The 27,367-nt window shown below is 41.3% G+C and overlaps 1 protein-coding gene across 1 annotated transcript in view; it reads left to right on the top strand.

The window, feature by feature from the left end:
• Positions 1-27,109, top strand: part of slc2a13a (solute carrier family 2 member 13a) — a 41,792-nt gene extending 14,683 nt beyond the window's left edge. Inside the window, 7 exon segments of the mRNA XM_008315911.3 lie at positions 9,347-9,455; positions 21,580-21,743; positions 21,838-21,958; positions 23,793-23,918; positions 24,797-24,915; positions 25,039-25,191; positions 26,789-27,109. Coding sequence (XP_008314133.2) covers positions 9,347-9,455; positions 21,580-21,743; positions 21,838-21,958; positions 23,793-23,918; positions 24,797-24,915; positions 25,039-25,191; positions 26,789-27,015 — 1,019 coding nt within the window. The 3' untranslated portion in view covers positions 27,016-27,109.
• Positions 27,110-27,367: the final 258 nt, after the last annotated feature.

Raw genomic sequence — 27,367 nt, 5'->3', positions numbered from 1 at the left:
TTATGGTGGAGGATGCATTAGCAGAGGATGCGATGCAAAGTAAGCTGCTCTGATGAAAGCAAAGAGGGGCCAAGATTAGGGAATTATCTTTCTTTTTACCCCAGTAATTGGTTTCTGTCCTGGTCCAGATGGTCTAAAAACAAAGGTCTTTCATAAATACATGGAACTACAGTGTTTGTTTTTTTTTAAAGGCAGGTGCAAATATCGAAGCCACTGTTTGCTGGTGTTTTTATTTGATTGTCAAAGTGCCGACAGCGACGACACACTCACGCGTTCGTGATGTTTTTGTCAAGAAAAACCCATTCAGTTGATGCATAATGAGAAGAAACTCAGGGTCGACGTCAGCGGAGATAAAAGCTCAGCCGCGAAGTTACATGAAGATTCAGACCGTTGTTAAGAGGCTTATGGATTAGCAGATAAAGAGGAAACTTCAGCGGCAGCAGACAATAAACGCTGTTGATTAAAGCGGTAGGAGGTAAAAAAAAAAAAAATCATTGATTATTCAGTGTTGTTCACAGTCGGTTGGAAATATAAACATTTTTCAACATCCTGAACTGCTGACATCTGAAGAGCATTCACAGACACCTGTGCAGTACAGGACCAGTTTAGACTGGGGAGTTTCAACAGGGGGGTTGACACCCCTTGGGAGGTCCATGTCGACCCTTTGTTTGGTTGAAATATATAAATTAGATGAAGCCGTAATGTCGTAACAGAATGTTTTTAAACACTTTTTGTTGAAAATGGTCCTCAAACTTTTTAGGACCAGCGACCAGTTTTTAATAATATGATTTTTAATAACAATAATAAACAGTTATAATAATAAAATACATATTATTTTATATCAGACACTTTAGTTCCTATTATTATTAGACAGTTATAATAATCATTATATACATATTATTATATTTCAGACACTTTAGTTCCTATTATTATTACAAAGTTGTTTCTATAGAGATGCAGACATAAGTGATTTTTTTGATTTTTCAAAATAAAATACAATGCAGAATAACAAAAAAAATATTTTTTAAATTCTTTCCTTATGGCCCTGCACCATTGATCCACGGCCCAAAACTGGACCCCGGCCCAGTGGTTGGAGACCCACGTTTTTATTTGAAAAGTGAAATAGTGAAATCAACTTTATCTAATCATGTATTAGCTACTTACTACCACCAGGGGCGTTAATGTTTGTTCTAGAACAACAGGTTCTCCTCAGTTATCAATATTACACTCTTATTAACAAATAGAAGCAGCCGACTGTATTTTTTTAGACATTAAAATTTGAACAAAACTGTCGGCGAACATCAACAGGAAATATAATATTTTCACAGTGCGAGACTCTCAGTCTGTGCTGTGACTGCTTCCAAGAAATAACCTCCCATGAAATGACAACCTGCTGATTTTCACACTTCTTTTTTTCCCCTGCTTTTTATTAGATTGAGAACTGTGCTGTTTTTTTTGTTTTTTTTCTTCCCACTCGACAATAGAAGTCACTCACAATGGAAAGGAAGTGCAATTTAATGGCACCTCTGGAGGTTTTACACGTATTTGAATTGCAGAACACGGTGGGAATTAATTTAAGACTGACTAAACAAGAACCGTGACTCATCCGGTCGAGTTTTAAATGAATATTATGAATGCTCCATCAACTGAAATCACCATGTTTGATTTGATTTATTCATTGTTACAATTATTACAGTAAATGCTATAATTTATTTTTCCATTGAAAGCTTAAATGGGAAATGGGAAAACGAAAAATGTGCGTGACAAAGGTTAAGATTGTTCCTTCTCTGCCAATCTGAGTGTGTGTACGAGTGTGTGTGTGTGTGTCCAGGGGAGAAGCTGTCATATAGGCAGGTGTTCAGCTGGGATGTCATAAATCTCAATAACTCATTTAGATAAATAACCTGCTGAGATGCTGCCTGACTCCAGAGATGTTGTTGTTATTGGCTGACTCCCATATATGGGAAGGGGTGTGTCTGTGTATTTCTGTCCACCATACGTGTGGGTGGATGCAGCTAGAGAGGTCTATGTATGTATGTATTATATCTGTATTTATATATCTATATATATGTATGTATATATACATGTATGTATATATATATACGTATATCTGTATTTATATATCTATATATGTATGTATGTATGTGTATATCTATATACATATATGTATATATATGTATCTATATGTATGTACATATATATGTACTGTATGTATATATATACATATATGTATGTATATATGTATATATATCTATGTACATATATACTTATATATGTATGTAACATTGTTTATATATGAATATGTATATATGTGCGCATTTTCTTCGTTTTCTTTCGGCTTTGTCCCTTTTTTCAAGCTATGTATATATATGTATATATGTGCGCATAATATATATTTATATATATGGACATACATGCATGTACTTTCAGGCTGCTATTAATATTTGATCAACTACATCGAGGAAAAAAACGTTATCGAGATCTTTGTCAGACTGTTTTTTCTTTTTTGAAGGAATCTTGCAGGTCTCCAGTCTTTGCTGTGAGTTCTCATTAGGAAGAAACAATGTTACCTTCACTATGACAGACTAGTGATTTCCTTAAGAGGACAAATGTCTGTCAGATCGCTCTTTGTTTCCTGGAACTTTAGAACGACGATTTCAGGACAACATCTCGTTGTCCTGAAATGAACTTTTCTGAATGAAGTTCTGGTCACATCCCCGTTTCCTCGTTTAGTGTGCAAATTTTCTCAGCGTAACAGAATGTTCAGACTATTTACTTTGCTTGAGTGGCTCAATGAGACATTGATTTGTTTCCTTCCATCTAATTTCGGAGGCTTTGTTTGGAGCCAGGTCGTTCGTTGCGGATCATGAAAAATTGTCAAAAGAAAAAAAAAACCCAAATCACGGGTCATTAATTTGTAAATGGTAAATACAAAACTATAAACATCAATTACAAGACAGGGCTTTTAATTTGAAAGAGTCGGACACGTAATGACACATTTCCTGTCGTCAACATCTTTGAGCTTCAGCGTTTCAACTCTGTCGTTTGTTTTATCTGTTAAAGTTTTTGGACCTGGTGATATTGCAGCAGCAGACTGAGCACAGAGAGAGACCGTCTTCAGTGAATGTTAATGTGGAATTCTTTCACACCCTCCTACAGCCTTGATCCATCTCTCTGATTTTTTTTTTTTTTTTGCCCCCAAAACTGAGAGAAAATTCAAAAGGAACGACTAGATTTTGAGGCAAAAAAAAAAACTTCACACAGAAAAATCACTCAATGGTGGATATTTATTTGTACGAGAAAAAAATAATAATTTTGCTTTGGAACATTTTGTCAGACACCTTTTAGTTTAAATACTGGTTTAGACTTGGTGGAGTTCACTGCATGACTCACAGGTGCCACTGTCTGTTCATTGAAATTGCCTGAAGTCCTGTAGAGATGGTGGAGTTAGTCGACACCTACACTCCTTCTTCTGTTCTGCATTAATTTCCTGTAGCAGCGCAGGTGCAGTTTTTTTTTTTTTCTCTTCCTACAGTCGTGATGTAACATTTGTGTGACAAATTAAGGAGTAAAACATTAGTGTGGACGAGGCCACGTCGCCGGGCAGAGTGAAGGTCGTTTCTGTAAATTCTGGCATTCACATCACATTGTGCCGTTGCTGTTGCTGCAGTCGAACACCGACAAGTCGTGCAGAAACACTGATGCGACCCTTTTTTTTTTTTTTTTTTATTTTTCTGACTCATGTTTGTTATTATTCATGTTCTGCACAGATTGGCGCTCGGTCTGAACCCACTGTCTGCATTCAAAATATGAGCCATCTGTTTAGTCACTGACTCGTGATTGGAGTAGAATGTAAGCGAGCGTTCCTCATCAGTGTGTTTGGATCGTAGTCACAGCCGTATCACTTCAGGGTAGGCCTTCGAGTGCCTGTCTGCTTTGGCTTATTCAGAAACGTGAGTTCTCACAAACGTATGTCAACAAAGAACGTGAGTGGAAACAACAGATTTTTTTTTTCTTATTACTCAAGTGTCAATCAGGGGCTTCAAGATAGGGTTTGATTGATATATTGGGACTTTAAAATGATGCCTGAGTAAACACAGGGTAGCTGTGGATTAATCATGATTAATTGAGATATGACAATATATGACATATATGTGGAGAAATATATGTATCCACTATTTATATTAATTAAGTTAGTTCTGTGTATCTTCTTCTTTTTCTTTTGGCTTTGGCACTATTCATATTAATAAAGTTAGTTCTGTGTATCTTCTTTTTCTTTTGGCTTTGTCCCTTTTTTTCAGGGGTTGCCACAGCAAATCATTGATTTCCATCTCTCCCTGTTCTCTGCATCTCCTACTCTGACTCCAACTATTTTTTTCAGAAAATTTTTTGGAAAAAATTTTTTTTGAAACATTTTCTTGAAATTTTTTTTGTAATTCTTTTTTATTTTTTTGAAATTTTTTTTATTAATTTAATTTTTTTTATTATTTTTATTCAACTTTTTTCAGGAGTTGGGCATTCAAAATTGCTCAGTTTTTGAAAAATTTTGGTTAAAATCTTTTTATCTCCTACTCTGACTCCAACTATCTGCATGTCCTCCCTCACTGCATCCATATATCTCCTCTTTGGTCTTCCTCTCTTTCTCCTACCTGGTAGCTCCATCTCTAACATTCTTCTACCAATGTATCCACTGTCCCTCCTCTGCACATGTCCAAACCATCTCAATCTGGCTTCTCTAGCTTTTTCTCCAAACCTTCCTGTCTGTGTTATCCCTCTAATGACCTCATTCCTGATCCTGTCCATTCTTGTCACTCCTAAAGAGAATCTTAGCATCTTTAACTCTGCCACCTCCAGCTTGCAGCAACAAGTTTGGCGCTGAGCCAGTACTGTAATCATGAAGTACTGCTGTGATAAGAAGCTCTAATTGTCAGGGAGTTTCACTTTATCTCGTACTTTTAACGGCGAAACCCCGCGGTGACCTCTGGCCTGAACCTCACGTCGTTATGAAGCTGTGCAATTAAAAGCAGACTCTGTGCCATGATCTCGACCTTGAACTGGATGCGTGTGTTGCAGGAATTGTGCGGCGAAGAAAAGCAACGGTAACAACTCAGAGAATAAAACAGACTAATTCACAGCTCTACAGTTTTCTTGCAGCCTTAAAGCAGATTATTAATACCGTAGAGGGATTTTTTTATTTTTTTCATGCAGTGGCAAATTCATCATGAGTCATCCTCTGACCTGTCTCCATCCCTGCACGCAGAGAGATGGACAGACAGACGTGGTGTTTGACAGAACACGGCGTTTCATGCTGCAGTTACACAGTGTGTCAGAACAGTTTTTAATCACCGGTGTCAGTCACTTCATCCTATAAAGTTTTATCATATTAAAATAAAAGAAATATACAGGAAAACTTTAACGTCGCCAGAAGTATTTTGACAACAAACGTCAGATCATGACAGTTCTGACTCCTCCGTTCTTCATCCTGGTTCTCTTCTTCTTTGATTATTCACCCCAACCAATAGGCTTGCTCAGACACAGACTTGGTATTTTGGGATGAGATGATTCACCCAAGGACACAATGGTAGACGCCCTCTAGTAACAAGAGACGCTGAGACCCCCCCCCCCGCCCTACAACAGCAATAAATATTGAAACGCAACATGAATCTGTCGATAAAACTCCTTTGCAGAATGGTGTTGAAATGAGCCCATAAAGAAACGTCCTTCACTAAACAGGAGGATAAAGAACCCTGTAAATCCAGACTGAACAGAGTGGGCCACAGACAGACACCCCATAAAGTATCCTGTCAAAATAAAGTGGGACACATACTATTTGAGGTTGGTGCTGTTTTTGTTTTCCTTTTTTCTGTTGGAATGTAAGATCACTGTGGTTAGACTTCTTTACCTTTTTGACCGCGCTCCTCTTCTTCCTCTTCTTCTTCTTCTTCCTCTTCTTCTTCTTCTTCCTCTTCTTCTCCTTCCTCTTCTTCTTCTTCTTCTTCCTCTTCTTCTCCTTCTTCTTCTTCTTCTTCTTCTTCTTCCTCTTCTTCTTCTTCTTCTTCCTCTTCTTCTCCTTCTTCTTCTTCTTCTTCTTCTTCTTCCTCTTCTTCTCCTTCTTCTTCTTCTTCTTCCTCTCCTTCTTCTTCTTCCTCTTATTCTTTCACTTCTTCCTCTTCTTTTTCTTCTTTTCTTCTTCTTCCTCTTCTTCCTCTTCCTCTTCCTCCTCTGGAGTTGCCGGTGTCGCTGCCTCTCCCGGGAGCGCTTTCTGAAATAATGCGGCAGGAATATCTGATGGGTTTTAAAAATGCATGCACCTGTGTGCAGCCTCCTCTCTCACTGCTGCAGGTGCCTCTGATGTTCTGAACTAAATTCTTCATCCAAGTTCTGAGAACCGATATTAGCTGTTGATTGTGTTTTTTTTAATGTAGTTAATTTTAAAGTACAAGTTTGAAGTGTCCGTATATATGTTTGTTTGTAGAGTAATAATGTTTGGGTTGAAGAACTATCAGGGGTGTACCCCACCCTCACCCGATGACTGATGTCTCTGGGGTTGCCAGAAATTTATGGTGTCAATATGAGGTCACGAGCCAAAAAAAACTTTAATAACCGTTGCAGGAAATTAAGGATGGTATTTGGTGTATTTCCTGTTTTGTAGGTTGAGTTCAGAACTTGGTGTTTTTTCTTAAACTGTTCAGAGATCGAATGCTTGAGTGTTTCATTTTATTAGAAAAAATGTTTGGTCCCTAATGCTCAGAGAAGACACTTCAGGTGGTTACAAACATGCAGGACTCCATCCAACAAATCATGTCCTGCTAAGATTCACCCAAGATCTGACTCTTATCAACAACAAAAAGAAAAAGTTCTTTGAACTCAGATCAAGCATCACGTGGGCCGGACAGTGGTTAAAATAATTTCTCCGTTCAAGATCTCACTGACCTTTACTCTGGTCTGGAATGTGTCACATGTCAAGTCTCTCTGTGATGAGGAGGGGAAAAAATAAAAAAATGAGGGCAAGTACATGGAGGACCTAATTAGAGGTGGTCTAGAGGTCACGGAGGAGAACTGCAGCTTCACTCAGCTCGGCTTCAGACTTTGATTGCGGCTCCACTCGTTCAGACCAGTCCTGCTTCCAGCCACTCACTGCTCACTAACGGCTCAGAGAAACGGTGATTGGATGGATTGAAGGATTGCTATTCCCGTCCACTGTGCGCCCAGCGACGGTCCTTGGTTCTCAGTCTTATTCACTCTTGTTTTTACTGATTTACAGAGGATTTGTTGAAGTCAGTAATCATGGTCTCTCTGCTGATGGAGTGATTCCTGTTCTCCGGCCTCTCTCCTCGTTTGTTGGTTTCTCATTAAGCCGACCGCGGCACGTGTTTGAAGTGCGATTTTAAAGACGGCTCCAACCGTGCCGAGCAGGCGGCGTAATTGGCCACAGGAAAAAAAAGATGGGGGATTTTCCTGGGAGCAAGTGGCGAAAGACGAGCACTAATTGGAGGTCACTTTGTTGAAAAGGTGAAACGGAAAAAGAAAAAATAATATATATATTTTTTTATCAAAATTGCAATGACTCACAACAAATATCACAGTTTAAGAAAAATACTTGTTAGAAGTATCTGGAAGTACTGATTGTGAGTGATGATGGTCATTGCCTGGGGATCAGCGAGTTTTTTTGGCAGCAGTGCTTCAACGTGATTGTAACGTTTTCAACCACAGTGGTTTTTATACATCAGTGCAGGATTAAAGGGATGGAGAAGTTCTCGTGACGGAGGTTGTTGTTTGGCAGCTGCACTGAGTGAATATTGCAATTACTGCATGGCTGTGAGGCCTAATCACTGGGCCTGTGGTCGTTCCACTCTCCCGTCTGATTGAATTACACTTGGTCGCTGTATGTCTGAGGAAACGAAGCTGAGCGTCAGCGCATGTCTTTCCAGGTACTGTATGTCCACATCAGTGACGAGCATCAGGAAAAAAAAAGGGTTCAGAGACGATCGTGTGATTGGCTGAGTAAGTTCAGCTCGACCTTTGGGGACCGTCAAGCCGTTGAAGGTTTACGTTAGTCTCCCCCCGCCCCCCGTTGACTCATCACATTAAGAGTCCTCTGTTCTGGTCTCGGAGGATAAACCAGGACCACTCTGCTGGGTCACAGCCGTAGAAGTGACTCATCCCATAAATTAATCACTTTCTTCCATGGTCTGAGGTCTGAGTTTGAGCTCTATATTAAAAATCTTACTGAAGTGAATCACATGCCGTCAAAGAACTGTCACACAGGTGACGCACAGTCATGAGAAAAATGTAGAGTTTGTTTAAATTTGATTTTAAATTTAGTTAAGTTGATTTCCCTGTTTTTTTAGTTTAAAATGTTCTTTTTTGTACGTGGCATAAATTGCTCGGAAATGTGATCATTTTTATTTTTCCTATTATTTTAATTTCCTTTAATTTGATTTCCCTGTTTTTTTATTTTAAAATATTCTTTGTTTACTTGGCATAAATTGCTCGGAAATATGATCATTTAGCGTTTTATTTTTCCTATTATTTTAATTTCCAGTTCATTTTGAGCTGTTTATTCAATGTTTCTCAATCGTGGGGTCACATTCCCATGAGGGGTCACCTGGAAGTCAAATGGGGACACCGGACTAAAAAAATATTACTGATAAAAATATTTTCCCCATGAGGGGTCATCTGGAATCCAAATGGGGACACCGGACTGAAAAAATATTACTGATAAAAATATTTTGATAGTAATTATTATGTCATTATGGTTAAACACAACCGCAGGGAAATTATGGGGGACCACCGCGTTAGAGTATGTTGCCTCCTAGTGGTTTGCGAAGGTACTACCGTGGGAAAGGGGAAAGCTGCGTGTGACACGTCTTCCTCTGGGCACTTGGGTTAAATTTAAGAAATAGTAGTTCAGCAAAAAAAAAAATCCCTGTTGAGGATCTCGCCCAGCGCCGTGAGCTCGGTCTAAAACTCTAAGCCTTGTTCAGAAGGAAGTCTTAAATGTGTTCCGCTGTCAGAGGAAGCACCCGTTTACACAGTCTGCTCTGCCCATTAGGCAGAAGTGGAAAATCCAAGAATCCTCCCACTCACAGCTGCTCCCAGATCACCAGCCTGTGTGTAAGAGAGAGTTTGTTTATGTTAATATGAATTATATGTACATGTTTGTCCTAGCGCCACCTGTGGACTCAGACCTGTTCATCTGCAAGATCTGTGCGTCCTGGCCTTATTTTTTTTTTGTCTTGATAAGATCTATTAAAAAAATCACAAAGAGATCAAAGTGTCAGCGATTAAATAAACTGTTTATTGACACTAATTTCTCCGGCTCTGCCTCTGTTCGTCCCACCAGACGGCCCAGTCATCTGGCGGATGCTGACCTATCCTCCGACCCGACGGGCCCTCCTGGTGGGCTGCAGCCTACAGATGTTCCAGCAGCTTTCAGGGATCAACATCGTCATGTGAGTCTGGTTTTGCCTCATTGACTTGTTAAATGTTTTGATTGTTTTCCGTCGCAACTCCTCACAGGAGGAGATTTAGAGTTACAGTTTTGTGTTTGAAAAAATAAAAAAACTGCGTAACATACACACATGTTGTACTTTAAGATAGTGGTTCTCAAACTTTTTATACTCCTGTACCACCTGAGAAAACACTGAGCTACCGCCATGATGACCAACTTTAGATCCACGTTCAACTTGCAATTGATCCCATGATTCTTTGCTGCCTGTGTTTACGTGAGCAACGGACTTTCATTGCAGCAAAAAAACAAGTAAATAAAAAAAACTAGACATCTTATTTCATAATCCCACAAGTAGCTACACTTTTTTTTCTAAATGTTGTATCAATTGTGCATGGTATGTTTCAGATTTATTCAATTGAAAATTTAAATGTGAAAATATTAATTTTCCCCACGTACCACTAGAGAGCGCTCACGTACCAGTGGTGGTACACCTACCACAGTTTGAGAACCACTGCTTTAAGGTATTTGCTTGGTAATATTTCTGTTTCCCTGTAAGAAGTCTTTTATTTTGAAATCCAAATGTTTGTCTAGTTTTTACTCTCTTTTTTAAGCAGCTTTTTCCAAACTCTTTAATTTTGAAATGTGTTATCAAATAATTAGAGGTGTTTGAGCGAGAGAGAGAGGAAAATCTGGTCATTTATTCAAAACATTTTCACTTTCACCATGTCCTGGTACCACATGCCCTCACCGCTGGCCCCTGGTGGTTGGTGACTTCCTTTGCTGCAGTGAGATCTGTTGTGGTTTCCACAGGAGACTCTTGATTCTTGGAGTGATCTCTCTCCTCCTTGGCCCTAATCAGAACGATGACACTTGACACCGTGTCTGCACGTCACCCACTCCTCCTCTCGACACCGAGGAGGTCCAGACATATCTGTCGGGTGTCGGCAGCACCGCGCTGAATCACTGGAACTTTTCTTTCATCCTCCGTGGCGGGGCGTACGCCTCATTACATTACTGCCGGCTCTCTCCTTTTCTTCTTCTTCTCTATCTTTCCATCGCCGGAGATTATGTCATCCGTCTCTGTGTCACCTCTCCTCTCAGATGAACTGTATTCCTGCTCTGTAAACAATCTGGGGCTGTGTGCTGTTGCCTAGCAACCGCTGGGAGGCGAGGGTAATAAGATAAATGTGTATGTGTGTGTGTTTGAGTGTCTGAGTGCACGTGTGGTTAAATTTAGCGCTACGAACTATGTGCGCCTCAACTCTATGTGCATATTTCACACATGCATGCTTTAAAGAGTAATCTACTGAGCAAACACAGGGTACAAGTGTGTACTCTTGTGTACTCTCAGCCGTGTTTATATCTCAGCTCTGGGTATATCACTTATTTTTATATTCAATCTCTATAGCTTTATATATATACATACATACATATAATATATATATGTATATAGATACATATATACATACATATACATCTATGTATATATGGGTGTATATACATATATGCAGTATATATATAAATAAATATATGTAAATATATGTATCTATTTATATACAGTATATATATTGTTATGGATGATACGTGTCACGATACAAGGGCAACAATCTGATATATTGAGATATATTGCGATGCTATAATATAATATTAAGTTTTCTATTTAATTGTAGTAAAACTGTCAGCATCAGGTTACTAAAACTGGGCTCTACAGTTCATCTCTGACGCCCCCTAGTGTCTATGGAGCCACCAGCTGCCACAGAACGTCTCGTAAACTCAGCTGTTAGACAATTCTGCAGCTGTTGAATAAACGTTCTTATCAGTCGGGAACCCGAAAACTAGGATTGAGAATTTTTTATTCTCCCAGTGACTCTGTCTTTTTTTATTACGACTTCTTATTTTTTAGTTCTTTTCTTACGAGCCCCCGCCTCCCTCCCCTCCCCCCTCATCTATTTTGGTATTGTAGATTTCAGTGGTAATCAACTGGTCTGGTCTGGGTTTTTTTTTTTTTTTTTTTGTCTTTCTCCAGCACTGGTCTCTCTTACGCCTTGTGCTGCTTATCTCTGTGTACTCCCCCATCTGTCCGTCGACTACCTGCCTCTGTGTCCTGCTGCAGAGCTGCCGGCCCGGCTCTATTAGCTGGAGAAATGTAAAAGAGTTCTGTGGAGCCGGTAAATCAGCCGGTTTAAAGACAAGCTCCGTCCTTCCTGCCCCCAGCTGGTCTCCCTGATTAAAGCCGCCAGGCCGGCACAAGGGGGAAGAAAAGAAAAGGGCAGTGAGGCAAGGTGGCAGATTGGACGGGAAAGTGCAAACCAATCCACCGAGGCACATATTCTCTGTCGCTCTGCTCCAACACTCCACTCTCTCAGGCCGGGAACTTGACAGGAACAGAGGTGATGGCGATCTCAGACTTTTTTTTCTTCAGAGGGAAATATGTTCAGACAGAGGGGACATTTAGACATCCACGTTGACAGAGTGTGTGTGTCTCTGCTTCCAGAATCAGATTGGAATGAAATCGGAATTCAAACTAAAATTGCAGCTAATGTTCAACTTTTGTTTGTTTACATTTTTAAATCTTTGATGGATGAAGCTAGGACATTAAGCAGTAACGCGTTAATCGCGGTACATAAAGTGTGAAAAGACTTCCATCCACTGGGGCACTGTGATAGAAAATAGTAAGAGACACTGCTTTAACTCATCACCTTAGTGAGCAGACGGCACTTAACTCCCTTAACCACTAGGCCACCACTGCCCCGCTATATCGGTATGATCGGTTGATATCGTAATTGGGAAATCGGCATATCTGATATCTGCTATCTCTCATTCGACAGCCCTAATGAAAACACAAACAAGTCGGCCACAGAGGAGATGATCCAAGTAAAAACATCCTGTTGACCCCACGTGTTCGTCCGACTCTTTAACTACACATTTTACGATGTTAATTTATCTTATAGTCAAAAATATGTTCCTGTTGTCAGGACTCTGTATTAATTGGGCCTCAGGAGCATGGAGAGGAAGAGGAGGAAGTAGCTCGTTGTTACAGAGAAGCTCCGAAATAGACACGTGGACTGATAGAGTTGGGCCGCTGCCTACTTCCATGGGAGCGCTGAACCTCCAGGAGTCTTTAATCAAACCGTATACCTGAGATTTGTTCTTTGTTCCGTTCACTAATGCTGCCCTCAGGTGGTCACCGCGGCAGATTAAAAGCCATAAATTCTTGCCACACCGCGGCCAAGAGATACGACGGGCTGCACCTTGATTCCAAACTGTTACCCATTGTCTTTTATTAGCTGCGTATGACGTACAGCGGTCGGACGAAGAACACTCGGCACGAACATCCAAACCTAACGATTTCTCCGCTTGTTACCATTGGAAAAGGTAACGCCAGTGAGTGAATGACAGAGAGATCAGAGTTTGTGATATCAGTAACATATATTTTTAATATATTATATATATATTTTATATATTTATATATATATTTAAATATATATTTTATATATTTATATATTTTTTTTATGTAATCGGCCAAGCAGCAGAGTTCTAGGAAGTAATAAACCAAGAAACCCACTTTTCAAAAGTGCTCCCTTATGAGAGAATATATGGCTTGACTTTTCTACAGTCAGATTGGTACAAAGCTGCTCTACACACACACACACACACACACACACACACACCTTATCTCTGCATTCAGGTTTTTCACAGTCACTGTTTGTAGAATTAGAAGAAGAAGAAAAAAGACTGTGGCTTAATGTCCGTGAAATACAGAAATAATTCCATTTTGTTCGAGTTCAAGTAAAAAAAAAACGTAATTGCCCAATCGTCAGCAGTGGGTTCTCGTTAGCAGAGATATAAAACGATCATTAGTTTGGTGTATTTTCCACAGAGCTGAAGGCGAGGTCAGACTGTGTCATGTGTGAGAAAAGTATTGTCTGGAGTCCAGACTGTCGACTGTCGCAGCGTTTCTAAAAGGACCTTTGTGTGTGTGAGACAGACGTACTGGTACAGTGAATACCGTGTACTGACAGGTAGCTACGTGTATCCATGTACACGCTCACACATACCTGTCATGGTGTTTCTGTGTGGCTGTTATGTGAGTGACACAAACACACACTTACTTTATACTTAGACAAATACTAGATCACACACTCAGAAACGCACACTAGTTACTTTATACTTAGACAAATACTAGATCTGTTGAAATGAACAATTTTCTAATTAATTTGTGTGAGTTTTCTGATAAAAAATGTTCCCAGTGATAAACATCATGATTAATTGATATTAAACTACAGCTTCTTTGAATCGATCGACAGCGCTAATAAATATTGATTAAGAGATAAATACCCAACCTTTCATGTTGTTGTTGATGACCACTGGATACAAACGTCCATCTTGACCACTGCACTCTGTGTTCCCAGTCATAAATACTGAGCAGTGTGGGTCAAATTAGATAGCATCCCTGGAATTAGCAACAGTGTCATTAGCCACATGATCTAGCATGGAAAGGTTACCGTGTGTGTGAGTGTGTGTGTGTCTGCAGCCAGGATTGGTCATCAGACTGTGTGGGGAAGGAAGGGGACAGCTGTGGACGGAGACCTGACATTGATGGTGATGAGGTGGAGGAAGGTGCAGCACGGCAGGTCGTGACAAATGACATGAGGTTGGAAGGAAAAGATGGATTTCCAAAGAGAGACAGGAAATACAATTCTCTGAAAGAAAACACCGTGTTCTTTCATCTTTTTTTTTTTTTTTTGTCCCTGTAGCGATGAGTCATTTAACGAAGGTCGTGACCTGTGGTCCAGGCTCATCAGGGGACGGTCTGTCCTCCAGAAGATAAAGCAGATACTGTATATCCCAGCATTGTTTACTAGGAACTAGAACGAAACGAAAGTTAATTAGGTTAAATGATTAACTTGGGTTAAAATAATTAAATATATATATATATAAAAAATATATATATAAAAGTAAATATATTTTATATGTATTGTTCTGTGTCCAAAAGCAGAAGTTATGTTTGGTTATACTTTTTTCTAATGATAAAGACATAATATATATTATATTAAATATATAAATCCTTACATTTGAACATGTAATATACAGTATATATTTATATTTATATTTGTTTTCATTTCAAAGCCATCAAAGCAAATGTGTTGGTGCCATTCTCACTGGTAAGCCCCTAAATTATGATGTCATACTCTAAAACATGTGGCTCCCAAAGTGGGGGGCGGGGCCCTCCAGATGTTGCGGTGCCATGGTGGGTGAGGTCATTATATATTTTTTTAGAAAGTGTTGAAACATTTGTGAGTGTGGGGCATTAGTGGAGTCTTTTAAAAAAAAAACACCCGTATGAATCTATGATAGGGGGCGCTGCAGAGTTTGGTTTACACTGGTAGCACTGGGCGACAGTGGAATCCAACGCAGTATGACATGCAGTGGTGTGACTGTGGGGTGTCGTGTCTGTGACACAGACCAGTTGTCTCCCACAGATGGTCCACAGACAAATGTCACAGAGACGCCGCCGTCACATGGTCAGCACGCCGACAGAACTGCATGGTTCTGGCCGTCCCACGTCAACCCGGTGGGGTGTCTGTGTGTGGGTGTGGGAGTCTTTTTGTTTGTTTGTTTTGGGTTGTTTTGTTTTTTGTCATTTGTTGAAAGATTCTCCAAATAATTGGAATTTTAATCCCAGATTTGTTTTCCTGTGTGTGTGTGTGTGTGTGTGTGTGTGTGTGTGTGTTCTCTTGAGCAGCTTAATCATAGAAACCTCCCCCACTGTTTCCACTGGAGGCACAGCCAGACAATCTCTAATGAGAAAAATTCTAATTCTCCCTCTAATCAAAAACACACAAAAACACTGTGTGTACACACACACACACACACACGGTTGCGTTTTAGGAACCACGCAGCGAGGCATGCGTTAAAGCCGCGTAAATACGTGTTGAAGAAGCACAAAAGAGCGACTGACATCTGCCCCAGTCTGCTGCACATTTGACACCAGCGACGCGATTCAGCAGCTTGACACAGCTGTTACTAATCACTTGAAGTGGTGACGAAGAGGAGGTGACAATACTGGAAACACTTCAGGTGTTACGCTCCCATGAATGGTACCATTGAATGGTACCGTTGAATGGTACCATTGAATGGTACCGTTGAATGGTACCGTTGAATGGTACTGTTGAGCAGGAACTTATTTAAAAACAACCCATAGTGACTTCATCTCCAGTTTCTGGGTGCTGGAGATTAAGGTTTGGCGCCCTCTATCGCAGCCATTGTCATTTTAATTTAATTTATTTATTTTGTGAGGATCTGAGTTATCGTCTTGGCCTCTCCTGTAGATGGCGCCTAAGGTGACTTTATACCTTATGTCGAGAGCAGGATGACGTGTTTATACGGTGGAACCCCGAGATACGAGCTTCCTGAAATAATGAGTATTCCATGTTACGGGTCGGCAACTGTTGCAAGATGTTGCTCCAGATATGAGGAAAGTGTTCAATTTATCCAACTAAATTTAAAATGAAAAAAATATTTGAAAAATTATAAAATATTATCCTTCTTCTACACTTAGTGACCCTGACACTCTGTGGCGCTGTCTCCCTCACTGGGTTATTTTACCCATTTTTATAACAATAATATAAAATGTATTTTTTATTATTATTATTATTATATTATCAATATATTTGTTTATATCTATGTTTCTGATGTTTAAATAGGTGGAAAAATTAGATTATTAGATTATTTTGGAGGGTGGGAACAAATCATTTGGTTCTTAGTTATTTTTATTGGGGATAATTCGATGTAGAAACGAGTGAATCGAGACACGAGAGCTGTTGGAGAACGGGTTAGAACTCGTACCTGGGGACTCCGCCGTATTTAATTTGACTTCATGATAATAGACATCTGCAGACGTCACACTTGAAGCCTCCTGTGTGTGTGTGTGTGTGTGTGTCACCTCAGTCCATGTGATCAGGTGGAGCAGTGGTTTCCTGTCAGGAGTCTTTTCTGAACCAGATCCTGGGACGTGACAAAGCCGTAGTGTTTGTATGCATTCATTTGAAAAATAGGCCGGTTCCCAAGAGAACATCCATCTTCATCTCTCTCTCTCTATACCTCACACACACACACACACACATACACAAAATTAGCCACACACATTCACACATCCTCCCCGTGTCTCTTCCTCACTCTCCCTCCCTCCCTCCCTCCCTCTCTCCCTCCCTCTCTCTCTCTCCCTTCATATTCTTCTCGCCCACATTCTATCTCTAACATCTCCAGTTACCGTTCTTTCCTTCATCCTTCAAACTCTCTCTCTCTCTCTCTCTCTCTCTCTCTCTCCCTTCACTTTCACTTCCTGTCTCCTTCTGTTTCCCAGCTCTCACACCTCACCACTTGCGCTCTTACTCACCCAGTCACTTGTTCTTTTGCGCTCACTCACTCACTCACTACTTCCTGCTCTCTCTCTCTCTCTCACACACACACACACACACACACACTGACTGCACCACCCCAGCTGATTCCTCCTGTGGTCCTCAGCTCCCTCTGAATCCATACTGTTACAAAGTAACATAATCAGATCAGTGTCGTGTCACTGAGTGCCGCTCCGTCAGGAGGGGGAGACACTGACGCTTTGGTCTGGTTCACTTTGAAATGGACCAAAATTAGAGGAAAAGGCCGCGGTGGGGTTTAGTCAGGTGGGAGATGTGGGTGAGTGAGTGGGTGAGTCACCACCTTCACCTCCAGGTTTAGTGTTTCTAGATTTGACCTCTGTAATTTAATAGTCAGTGAAAGGAGGTGTGAGTTTGTGGCTCGTGGTCTGGAGGCAGAGTAAACTTCACATCAGTGCAAATCTGGTTTGTGAAGAAAAATTTGAAAAACTTTAGCGATCATCCTTCAGCAGATGTAGGTGTTGAAGGTCGTTAGCTCACTTTACTCTCCGCCTCCGACTTAATGACAACATTCATAACGAGGCCGACACAGCTGATGGGATCCCACTCGTGGAGTCACTTTCAGCCGGACGTCAGTTTGTCTTGGTTAGACGTGAAAACTGCGATTATAGTTCTGACCTGTTGGCGGACCGTAGAGAGATCTGTACATTAACCTTCCATGACCTACAAGAGGCAAAATGATGAGGCCAGTGGGTCAATAAGACCAGTGTTACGCAAACATTTCAGGCAACTTTTGTTCTACCCCGCCCCTCAACGTTGACACATTCGCAGCTATTTGTTGCTGCAAATGCTCTCATACTTTAATAAAAAAAACACTCACCTTAATACCTAAAAACAGAATGCATAGATACATTTTTGTGTATCAAAAAAAAATAATTAAATTTTTCCTCCATGTCCCTCAAAGGACCACATCCCCCAGTTTGGGAACCACTGAATTAAAAAAAAAAAAAAAAAGGTCCATATTGTTGCAGTTGCACACCTTCCTAAACTCATCTGCCTTACATGCAGAAGGTCCTGGGTTCGAGTCCCAGAGGAACCACATGCAACACTAATTCCTTAGGTTTCTACGATGTGAGTTCTGTTTTGTAATATTGATTCATTAAGAGTGTATTTGAAGAGTGTATTTCTGAACTCGCACACCCTGCAGGGGGCGTTAAAGTGTGCAGACAGTGAGAGTGAAAAGCATCTTCCAACCTTTACTTTTGTTAAACAAACAAAAAAAAAAAAATCACAGAACAATATTTATGTGGGTTTTTTCTTTTCCTCCTCCTCTGCTGTGACTTGAACGTCTGAACGTTGACGCTAACGCACCGACAAACACATTTAGCCCGGACATATTGTCAGGTGTAAATGACAACGAAGATCTGGAATGGATTCATAAAATGTAACCGTGAAACGTGCACACGCATATTTTCCCTCCCACCTGTCACTGTCCTCCTTCATTTACACAACACCACCTCCGTCTCACCCCCTTCACCCCCCTCCTCCCCTCCCCTCCCTCTCTGTCCGTCTCACTCTGCCTCAGCCTGGGCTGATGTCAATGCCCTTCAATCTACTGGATGAAGGAGCTGGATTTGAAGCATGACCAAACGTGTGGATCCATGTTTCCATTTTTAGACCGGGGTCAGGGACAAATCACACCTTTCCTTTTTTTTTTTTTTTCTGCACCCCCTCTAATGCACAGTGTGTGTTTGTGCATCGCAGCTGTGGGTGTGTCAGTGTGTATTTTCTTGCATTATGCATATATTATTACCGGTGAATGCAGGCCTGCTTGTTGATGTATGATAAATAAAATTTTACTTTTATTTTTTTAAATTGAAAACAACAATAATAAAACTGTTCATTATAATAATAATATAATTATAATTCAGTCCAACAATGGTGACATTTACAGTGTGAGTCTTTTCAGCCCACACTGGCTGTCACTCAGGAGGCACCATTAGTGATGTGTGGATCCTCTGGGAATTGAACCCAGGACCCTCTGCATGTAAGGCAGGTGTAATATATACATTATATATTACATTTAAGGTAATATATACATTATATTTTACATATATGAAATATATGTGATACTAGAATGATATAATATACTACTAATATATACTACAGGTCCAAAGTCTGGTCCGGGGGTCATTGTGTGGCCCGTGGTCATATTCCATATGGTCCTCAGCCTCTGTCCTAGAATGACGTGAAATGTTCCATTTGGAGTTTTTGTCCTGCAGGGGGTAGTAGAGGTACTTTGAGTCGACTGCAGGGGCCTGAAGGAAGCACAAAACACTTTGATTATTTACCTCGACTGTTACTACAGTACAGTAGGTATAAAGTACACAGTGTCAGTCTGATCGATCTCACACGCGGAGAAACGTTAAAATCGAACTGCTGAAGTGACAGAAGATTGAAAAAGATGCCCCCCACTGGAGTTTAATGACACAGCGGAGTAAACACAGGCCGCTCTCTGTACTGCAGTTTTCTTTTTGTGTAGCCATCAAAGTGATGTACTCTCGTCTTGGCGGAGTTTTTTTTTTTTTTACGACACTGTTGAACTGCCGTGTTTCCCTGTGCGTTGATTTCCAGTTTCGTTTCGTCTCCTCACTCTGTCGTTGGCTTCTTTCACCGCGGCACAAAGTTGTCGGTGAAACGCCATTTTTCTCTCTCTCTCTCGGCGCCGCCTTCTTCAGCGTGCTCGTCATTAACGCCAACGTAGGCAGGCGGCTGGTTATCACCTAAGTGCAGTAGGATGGATAATCACAGTTATCAGACTTCAGACAGGAGCCACTTCAGCCACCGAGCCGCTGTCAGCAGCTCTTAGAGTCGGAGAAGAAGTGACTTTTCAAATCCTTTTAACATTTAACACACGACGTGATGCTGTGGTCAGAGGAGAAGAAGAAGAAGAAGAAGAAGAAAAAAACACTTAGTGCCAGCAATTTTGCCTTGTGGTTTTTAAGTGAGAACAGTGTGTGTGTGTGTGTGTGTGAGACTGAAATCACGGAGTCTGAAATCAGACGTCAGCAGGCTGCAGTGGTTACGGAGAAAATCAGTCTTTTTTTTTTCTCCTGCTGCTCTGACACTAAAAAAACCCAACATTTTTTAAAATCATTTCTGCGTCATCCATTACATAAATCTCGCTCTTTAACCAGACTTTAAATTCCTCTCTGTCTCCATGTCTGTTGTTCTGTCTGATTAAAAAACCTAGAAGAAGAAAGAAAAAAAGAAAGGTGCTTTTATCCAAATCCCTCAGATCTCAAGTCTGGACGGGACACATCTATGAACCCTAAAAAAACCATGAAAATTAAGATGCCGCAGCAGAATTCTGTTTTTTTTATATCATTTTTTTTGGCCTATACAGTTTTTTCCGGAGTATAAGTCGCACTTTTTTTCATCCTTAGGCTGGATTTGCGACTTATTCTGAGGTGCAACTTACTGTATATATTAAAAATATATAATTTCACATGTTATTTTCACACTGACAGCTGCTAGAGGGCACTCTAGCTTTGTGTACCAGTATCTGCTACTCCTGTAAGTCACACTTTTTTTCATCCTTTAGCTGGTGCGACTTATAGTCAGGAAAATATGGTACTTGTTTTGTTTTGTTTTTTTACTTTATTTGCAGAATTGTGGCTTATGTTGTTCAACCACAGTCTGTTTTTGACCAGTGGTTGAAATTCTCTGTTTTAACATCAGATTCTTAAACGCAGAAAGATGTGTCTTTTATCTCATGAGTCTCATTTTTTTTAGTCCATCGTTGCCTGGCCGTAACATTCAAGTCCTGTTTACCGGGATAAGGCTTTTTTTTTTTTTTTTTTTTTTTTGCTCACTTGATTGTAATGTATTATTTAGTGTGTGAGTCTGTGTCCAAGTGGTTACAGGTAGAAATGTTGTCTCTCCTCCTTGGTGACATCATCAAGTGGATTCCTGCAGATCTAATTCCCTCTCCTTGTACATATGTGTGTGCGTGTGCGTTTGTGTGTGAGAATGAACACAAGCGACACGCCGTCCCTGCTCCCTGACACGGCGCCATAATTGCCGTGGAGAGTGGACCACACGCAGGTGCCTACATTGTTGACCGCATCCTGTTTAGGTCTTTGTTGATGATGATTGGAGATAATCTGTCTACCTGAGGCAGCGCAGCGGCAGGGATGTGTAATTATACTGGATGAGACTGGAGACTATTTATAGCTGATGTCACCGGAGAGCGGCTGCCAGAGAGGCTGTGATTGGTGGATAAGTAGTTGGCTGTCTGTGGGGCTGAATGATGATTGAGGCCATTTACCAAGAACAATTGATTTGATTGTATTGATGGGAGTATTGTTCTGTTGACGACTTCACATAAAGAAAATGCACCGAACATTGTATTAATGTGTACTCAATGTACAACATAGTTTTTTTTGAGTATCTCTACTCTGCTACTTTCCTTTTAATGTCAGCTGATGATTTTTTATTTTTTTTGCTAAATTATAATTCTAAGAAATCAACAGTTTCTGTTGTGATGTTATAGATATTTCTCCTTAAATATAATCGAAATTTAGTTGAAATGAAAACGAAAAAATATCGTTCATCCAACGTCTTTGGTCGCCAAGTGGTCAGGACCAATCACAGCTGTTCACTGGCGAGGGCGGGGTCACAGTTCACGTCAGTCCATCATCTGTACCTATCCCTTTGAATTCTACGTGTCTTTTTGTTCCACAGGTACTACAGCGCCACCATTCTTCAGATGTCAGGAGTGCGCGACGACAAACTGGCCATCTGGTTAGCCGGCATCGCCACGCTGACCAACTTCCTCTTCACACTGCTGGGAGTGTGGTTGGTGGAGAGAGTGGGCCGCAGGAAGCTGACCCTGGGCAGCATAGTGGGTACGCCCCTCAGAGTGAACACCATCAGTTAAACCACTAACACAGCGTACAGCGTCTTTTTCTCATGTGTTGTTTTTGTGTCTTTTTTTGACAGGGACGTGCTTCAGTTTGAGTCTTTTAGCCACGGGTTTCCTCATATCGGCACAGCACAGCCCCCCCGTGACCTTTCACCCCTTAGATCCTGCCATGGCCAACTCTTCGTGCTCAAAGTACCAGTAAGTTCACACCGAACACACCAACAATCGCCAGTTTCTATCAGCTTCAGAGTTGAGCCTTCGTTGACCAACGACTAAATCAGAATGAAACAAAAAACATCAATTATTTATCACATCGAAAACTGAATATAACCTTTAACTGATATTGGATGTCGTGTGTTTCCACCCTGACTTGGGACTGGGATTTGAACCAGCCATCCTCCGAGTTAAAGCCTGTTCCTTTAACAACATCACGAGTCACGAGTTCCCAGAATAAATGTTCTTTAACGTGACGAGTCACGAGTTCCCAGAATAAATGTGTTTACGTCACCTGGTACTCTCAGCTGGTCCAAGTCCATTGTGTATGTTCAGAATCAGCTACGACTTGGCCACTGTCTCCAAACACAATGATGTGAAATGGGTGAATACACACACACATGCACACACTTTGTCTCCCTGTGCCAACCACAGATCAGATTCCTCCCTGTCCCAATTTACTCCTCACTTGCACACACACACACACACACACACACGAGATGGGTCTCATGTGTAACGACCATCTTTCATCATAACAACAAACAACGCCTAATGGACTGGCAGCTCTGCTCTCACACACACACACAGACACACACACACAGACACACAGAGGGAGTTTAGACGAGATGAGTGCTTTTACCACGCTGTCGTGGCCTCATTGAGTTCACTTTACTCCACAGAAGCTCTCTCTCTCTCTCTCTCTCTGTCTCTCTCGCCCACCCTCACTCTCTGTCTCACACACACACACACACTCCTGGCTGACCACAGCACCATCAAAGCCGGTCTACTGCAGATGGGACGTCTCATTAAAGGATGCCTTCAGAGGGAGTTCGACTGTAGTTTGACCCCCGTGACCTTTAGCATGATTCAAAGTTGAAAAGTGAACAGAAGATCCTCTCTAATCCAGGGCTGTCAAAACTTTGACTTTGACTTTCTTTGACTTTGACTTGAGCTACTTTTAAAATGACCAGACAGAATATACTTTATATATTTGTATTTATTTATATTTATGTTGAAACGTTTGGATTAAACGGATCTGTATGATTCAATACATGACTATATTTTCAATTCTTATTTTTAATTTCTCATGTACCAGTACTACCTTGCGATCGACTCATTGAAAACTGTTTGTGGTGAGATAATATAGTCGTACACTAGGTGGCAGCAGATGGCAAAAAAAAGCTAAAACAAAACAAGAAGACTCAGAAAATGTGACAGAAAATCTTTGACACACAGCGATGTCTTGATCTGTGTGTTTCTTCTATTCCTGCCAGTTCAATAAGTCGTTGTGTTCAACTAAACAGGCCCAGACTTCACAGTGAGTCGGTGAATTGTGAGAAAATAGAAACTATAGAAAAATCCTGGTAAGTCAGTTATCGTACACACAGGCCATTGACCTCAGAGGGACGGATCACACGCCATTTATTTTTGCTCTTAATCCTGAGTCATCACTTCCTGTGACTGGGGAATGCTGCGAACATTAATTTTATTTGGGTAATGAGGCGAGTCTCAATTAGCAGTGGCTGAGAGCAGCTCTGTGTTAGAGCCTCTTCTGGTGGAGTCGTGTACAGTGCATTAACCTTCACCTCTCTTTGTGTTCCTGCCTCTCGTCTTCATCCTTCTCCCTCCACCCACATCAGTCTGCTGCTCTGTAATTACCCGGCACTTTATTTCGTTTTATCTCTTCCAAAGAGAAAAGGTTGAAGTATTTGTTGACGTAATTGATTTTTGGGTTGGAAAAAAAAACGTAACTTCTTTCATTCGCACATAGTTTCAAGGAACCACAGAAAATGTTGTGTGCGCTTTGTCCGTCCTGCAGGCTGTGTGAGCCGTGCATGCTGGACCCTGGCTGTGGCTTCTGTTACCGTGAGAACGGCTCTGCGCTCCTGGCCTCCTCCTGTGTTCCTGTCAATAAGGCCTCCACCGAGCAGGCAGCGTGGGGCAGGTGAGTCACAGGATGCTGCACCCGCCTGTGCATGTGTTCAGGACACAGCGGTACAGGAAGCAACGCTGTAGATGGAGGCGGCTTCCTTCTAACCTGTTCATGGACTGAGGTCCGTGAATAAAAAGGGGTGAATAGCAGTGACGTCTCACCCGTCTCCCTCAAACTGATTTTTTTGCTACCTTAATGACATCGCTGAATGAAGTCATTCAGTAAAACTGAAGTACATTTTTTGTACTTTGTGTCTCACTAGACTAACTAGCCCAAATCTGGCCCGCCACCTCATATATTTGTCCTTAACAGACATCAACATGTGTTTATTTTAAATAACATTCAGTGGTCAAATTCTGCAGGTCTACAGTCTATTCCTATTAGACATTAGACCATATGTGTCAAACTCAAGGCCCGGGGGCCAAATGCGTCCCGCCAAGCCGTTTTGTGTGGCCCACGGGAGCTTAAAAAGCATTTAGTAAAGTCCATGCAAGTTTTATTACACAGCAAATTAACAATATATGTAGCTTGAATAAATAATAATTAATTAGAGAAACATGTATTAGTCTGTGATGGAGTCGTTACATCCATACCAGTGGTTCCCGACCTTTTCTGTTCCCAGGACTGATCACCCAGTACCACCCGTCACTTGTGACCTATTATCTTAAAATATTTTCACTGTGTCTCACTGCAGCCCGGTACCAAATGACTTATGGACTGGTACTGGTACACGGACCAGGGGTTGTGGACCCCTGATCTATACAGTTTTCCAGTTACAACCGGCCCTTCAAGGGGAACTGTATTACTGATGTGGCCCCCCAGTGGATATGAGTTTGACTCTCCCTGAATTAGACTGTTGGATTATTGTTTAAATTTTGCTCCCGCTCTAGATGCTCCAACTTCAGCCTCATGAAGGATCAGACCTACTGGGCCTACAACTACTGCCCCTCCTCCTACTCCTGGCTGGTTCTACTGGGTCTCGTGTTCTATCTCGCAGCCTTCGCTCCAGGTAACAGACACATATATGTAGTGTCTGTCGAACATTTTTTATTATTTTTCTCAGAACACTCAAACATCCATCTTTGACCACCTCATCCTTCTAAGGGTCTTTTACCTCTTTTCTCTGTTTCAGGGATGGGTCCGATGCCCTGGACCATCAACTCAGAGATCTACCCTCTGTGGGCCCGCAGCACGGGGAACGCCTGCGCGGCAGGAGTCAACTGGACCTTCAACATCCTGGTGTCTCTCACCTTCCTTCACCTGGCCCAGTACCTCACCTACTACGGTCAGTTTCTTACCTGCTCTGTGGTACCTGTGTTCTTTTCCTCCCCCCAGAGGTCATGGAGGTATTGCAGTCCGGACACAAATAATATTAATACAAATATATCTTTTAATTTGTGCCGTTTTGAAATATTCAGGTTTGAAGTCGTGACTGTGTCAATGTCAGTTGACTCTTTTTAATCTTTTTTTTTTTTTTTCAACCAATCATGTCCTTCTGGAAACACAGACAGGGTTGATGTGCCTGTCTCGTCTGTTTATCCATCAGCAGATCGAATCCCTTTCACAAAAGGTTTATTAAAAGAATTGGAGCCCGAAGAACTTTTCTAAAACTCAGGGGGGGGGAAAAGTCAGAACTAGAGATAAATGGATTTGATATAGGGACGAGTCTGAGATGTTTTTGTTGTTGTTGTTTTTGTTTGAACTGTGGTCAAAAAGATCCGGAAAAAAATGACTGAGGTTCATCAGTGGTTTAATGGAACCATTTTTTTTCAGGTCATAATATAAAATACAAAATATATTCACCTTACATACATAGAGATTGTGTTTTGTTTTGCATGTGAACTCCTCTCACTCAGACTTGCGGAAAAAACGGATAATAAAACGTTGGGAACCACGGCTTTAATGTCATGCATTCGAGACTTGAGATTCAATGTGATCAATTTAAAGGAAAAACTTGAGTTAATTCGCAATTTGCAATGTCTGAAAACGCATAGCCAGAGAAACGCAACAAGAAAACAACACACGGGAATTGAACCAGCAAACAGTTGCTTCACTCACTGGTCTTGAACATTCGTATTTTCTTCATGCCAGGAGAACAACTTCCCTTCAGATATTGATTAATGATTGGTCAGTGACCTTCCTGCTCTAAGGCAATATATTTCCATACAGATGATGTTGTGTTGTATCCTTTCTTCCTCACCTCACGTCAACACCGGCGACGCGGTCACAGCTGGGCGACACCTTGAGTTGGCGGCAATCATTTTTCATATCCTCCTCGGCCAAAGTGGCTCAACAGCAGGCTTCTTTTTTTAAACAGGAGGAAGGTGACCTTTTCTGAAGCCGTAGATCAATCCATCAGGAGTGGCGATGGAGGCGGAGGCGTCCTGGGTCGCAACGAGTCACAGATCGATATAAGGCCGTTCCTTCATTTTTTTTTTTTTTCCGTCTGTCACTGACGGTCTCCATCTTTGGTACGCCTAATCCTGGTGGACCTTAGATTCACTCTAGAGTGAATAGTGAACACCATTCACACCATTGGTCAATTGGGAGTTCAATAACATCCTGTATGATTTTCAGACTGCAGTTGGCTTTACAAACTAAAAAAAACATCCTGGGTTGTCTTTCTTCAATTCCTGTGATTATATCAGCTTTATATTCAACTAAACAGGCTCAGGTTTCCCCCTGAGTGAATCGAGACAAGAAGATCAATTAATTTAAACATAAAATATGTGTTTTATCGTGGCTCAAAAAGGGAGAATGAGCAACACGGTCCCGCACAGAAAACAGTTCATGGTTTGAATCCAGGTTTTAAGACTTCTGCTCTAAAGGTCCAACATTCTACTACAAACAGACTTTTTTTTACCTTTGTGTTCTTCTCTCAGGAGCCTTCTTCCTCTACTCCAGTTTGGCCCTGCTGGGCTTCATCTTCATCTACGGTTGTCTGCCGGAGACCAAAGGCCGGCGTCTGGAGGAGATCGAGGCTCTGTTTGAAAACCAGCTGTGCTCCTGCGGCGCCTCAGATTCAGACGAAGGGCGGCAGATCGAGTACATTCGAGTCAAAGGTTCAAACTACCACCTGTCGGACAATGACGCATCTGACGTGGACTAACCAGAGTTCAGGGGTTGGTCATTTCACTCTCCTTGAGTGTTTTGTCAGTTGTACAGGAACACGCAGAGGGTCAGGGTCGGTCATGTTTCTTTGTGTTTCAATTATTATTAATAATGTCAATTATTTCAAAGCACTGAGTGTAAGGAATCCAGAAATGGTGACGTCAGTGTTGTTTTCACTCTACGTTAAAGGTGAAGTGGCGTGAAAACTGGAGTTGAAGCTGCTTTCGTCATCAGCAAATTTCTCCACCAGGCATTCAGACCACCTTTAATTTTCCTTTTTTTTTCTCCACTTTTGTTTTACCAGAAAACAACATAAAGAGTGATGTGATGTAAAGAGACTCAATCCATAG

Source organism: Cynoglossus semilaevis, chromosome 8 (assembly GCF_000523025.1).
Source record: "Cynoglossus semilaevis isolate Cse_v1.0 chromosome 8, Cse_v1.0, whole genome shotgun sequence".
Lineage (NCBI taxonomy): Eukaryota > Metazoa > Chordata > Actinopteri > Pleuronectiformes > Cynoglossidae > Cynoglossus > Cynoglossus semilaevis.
The sequence above is the reverse complement of the archived record's forward strand: the minus strand, read 5'-3'. Positions and strand labels throughout refer to the sequence as shown.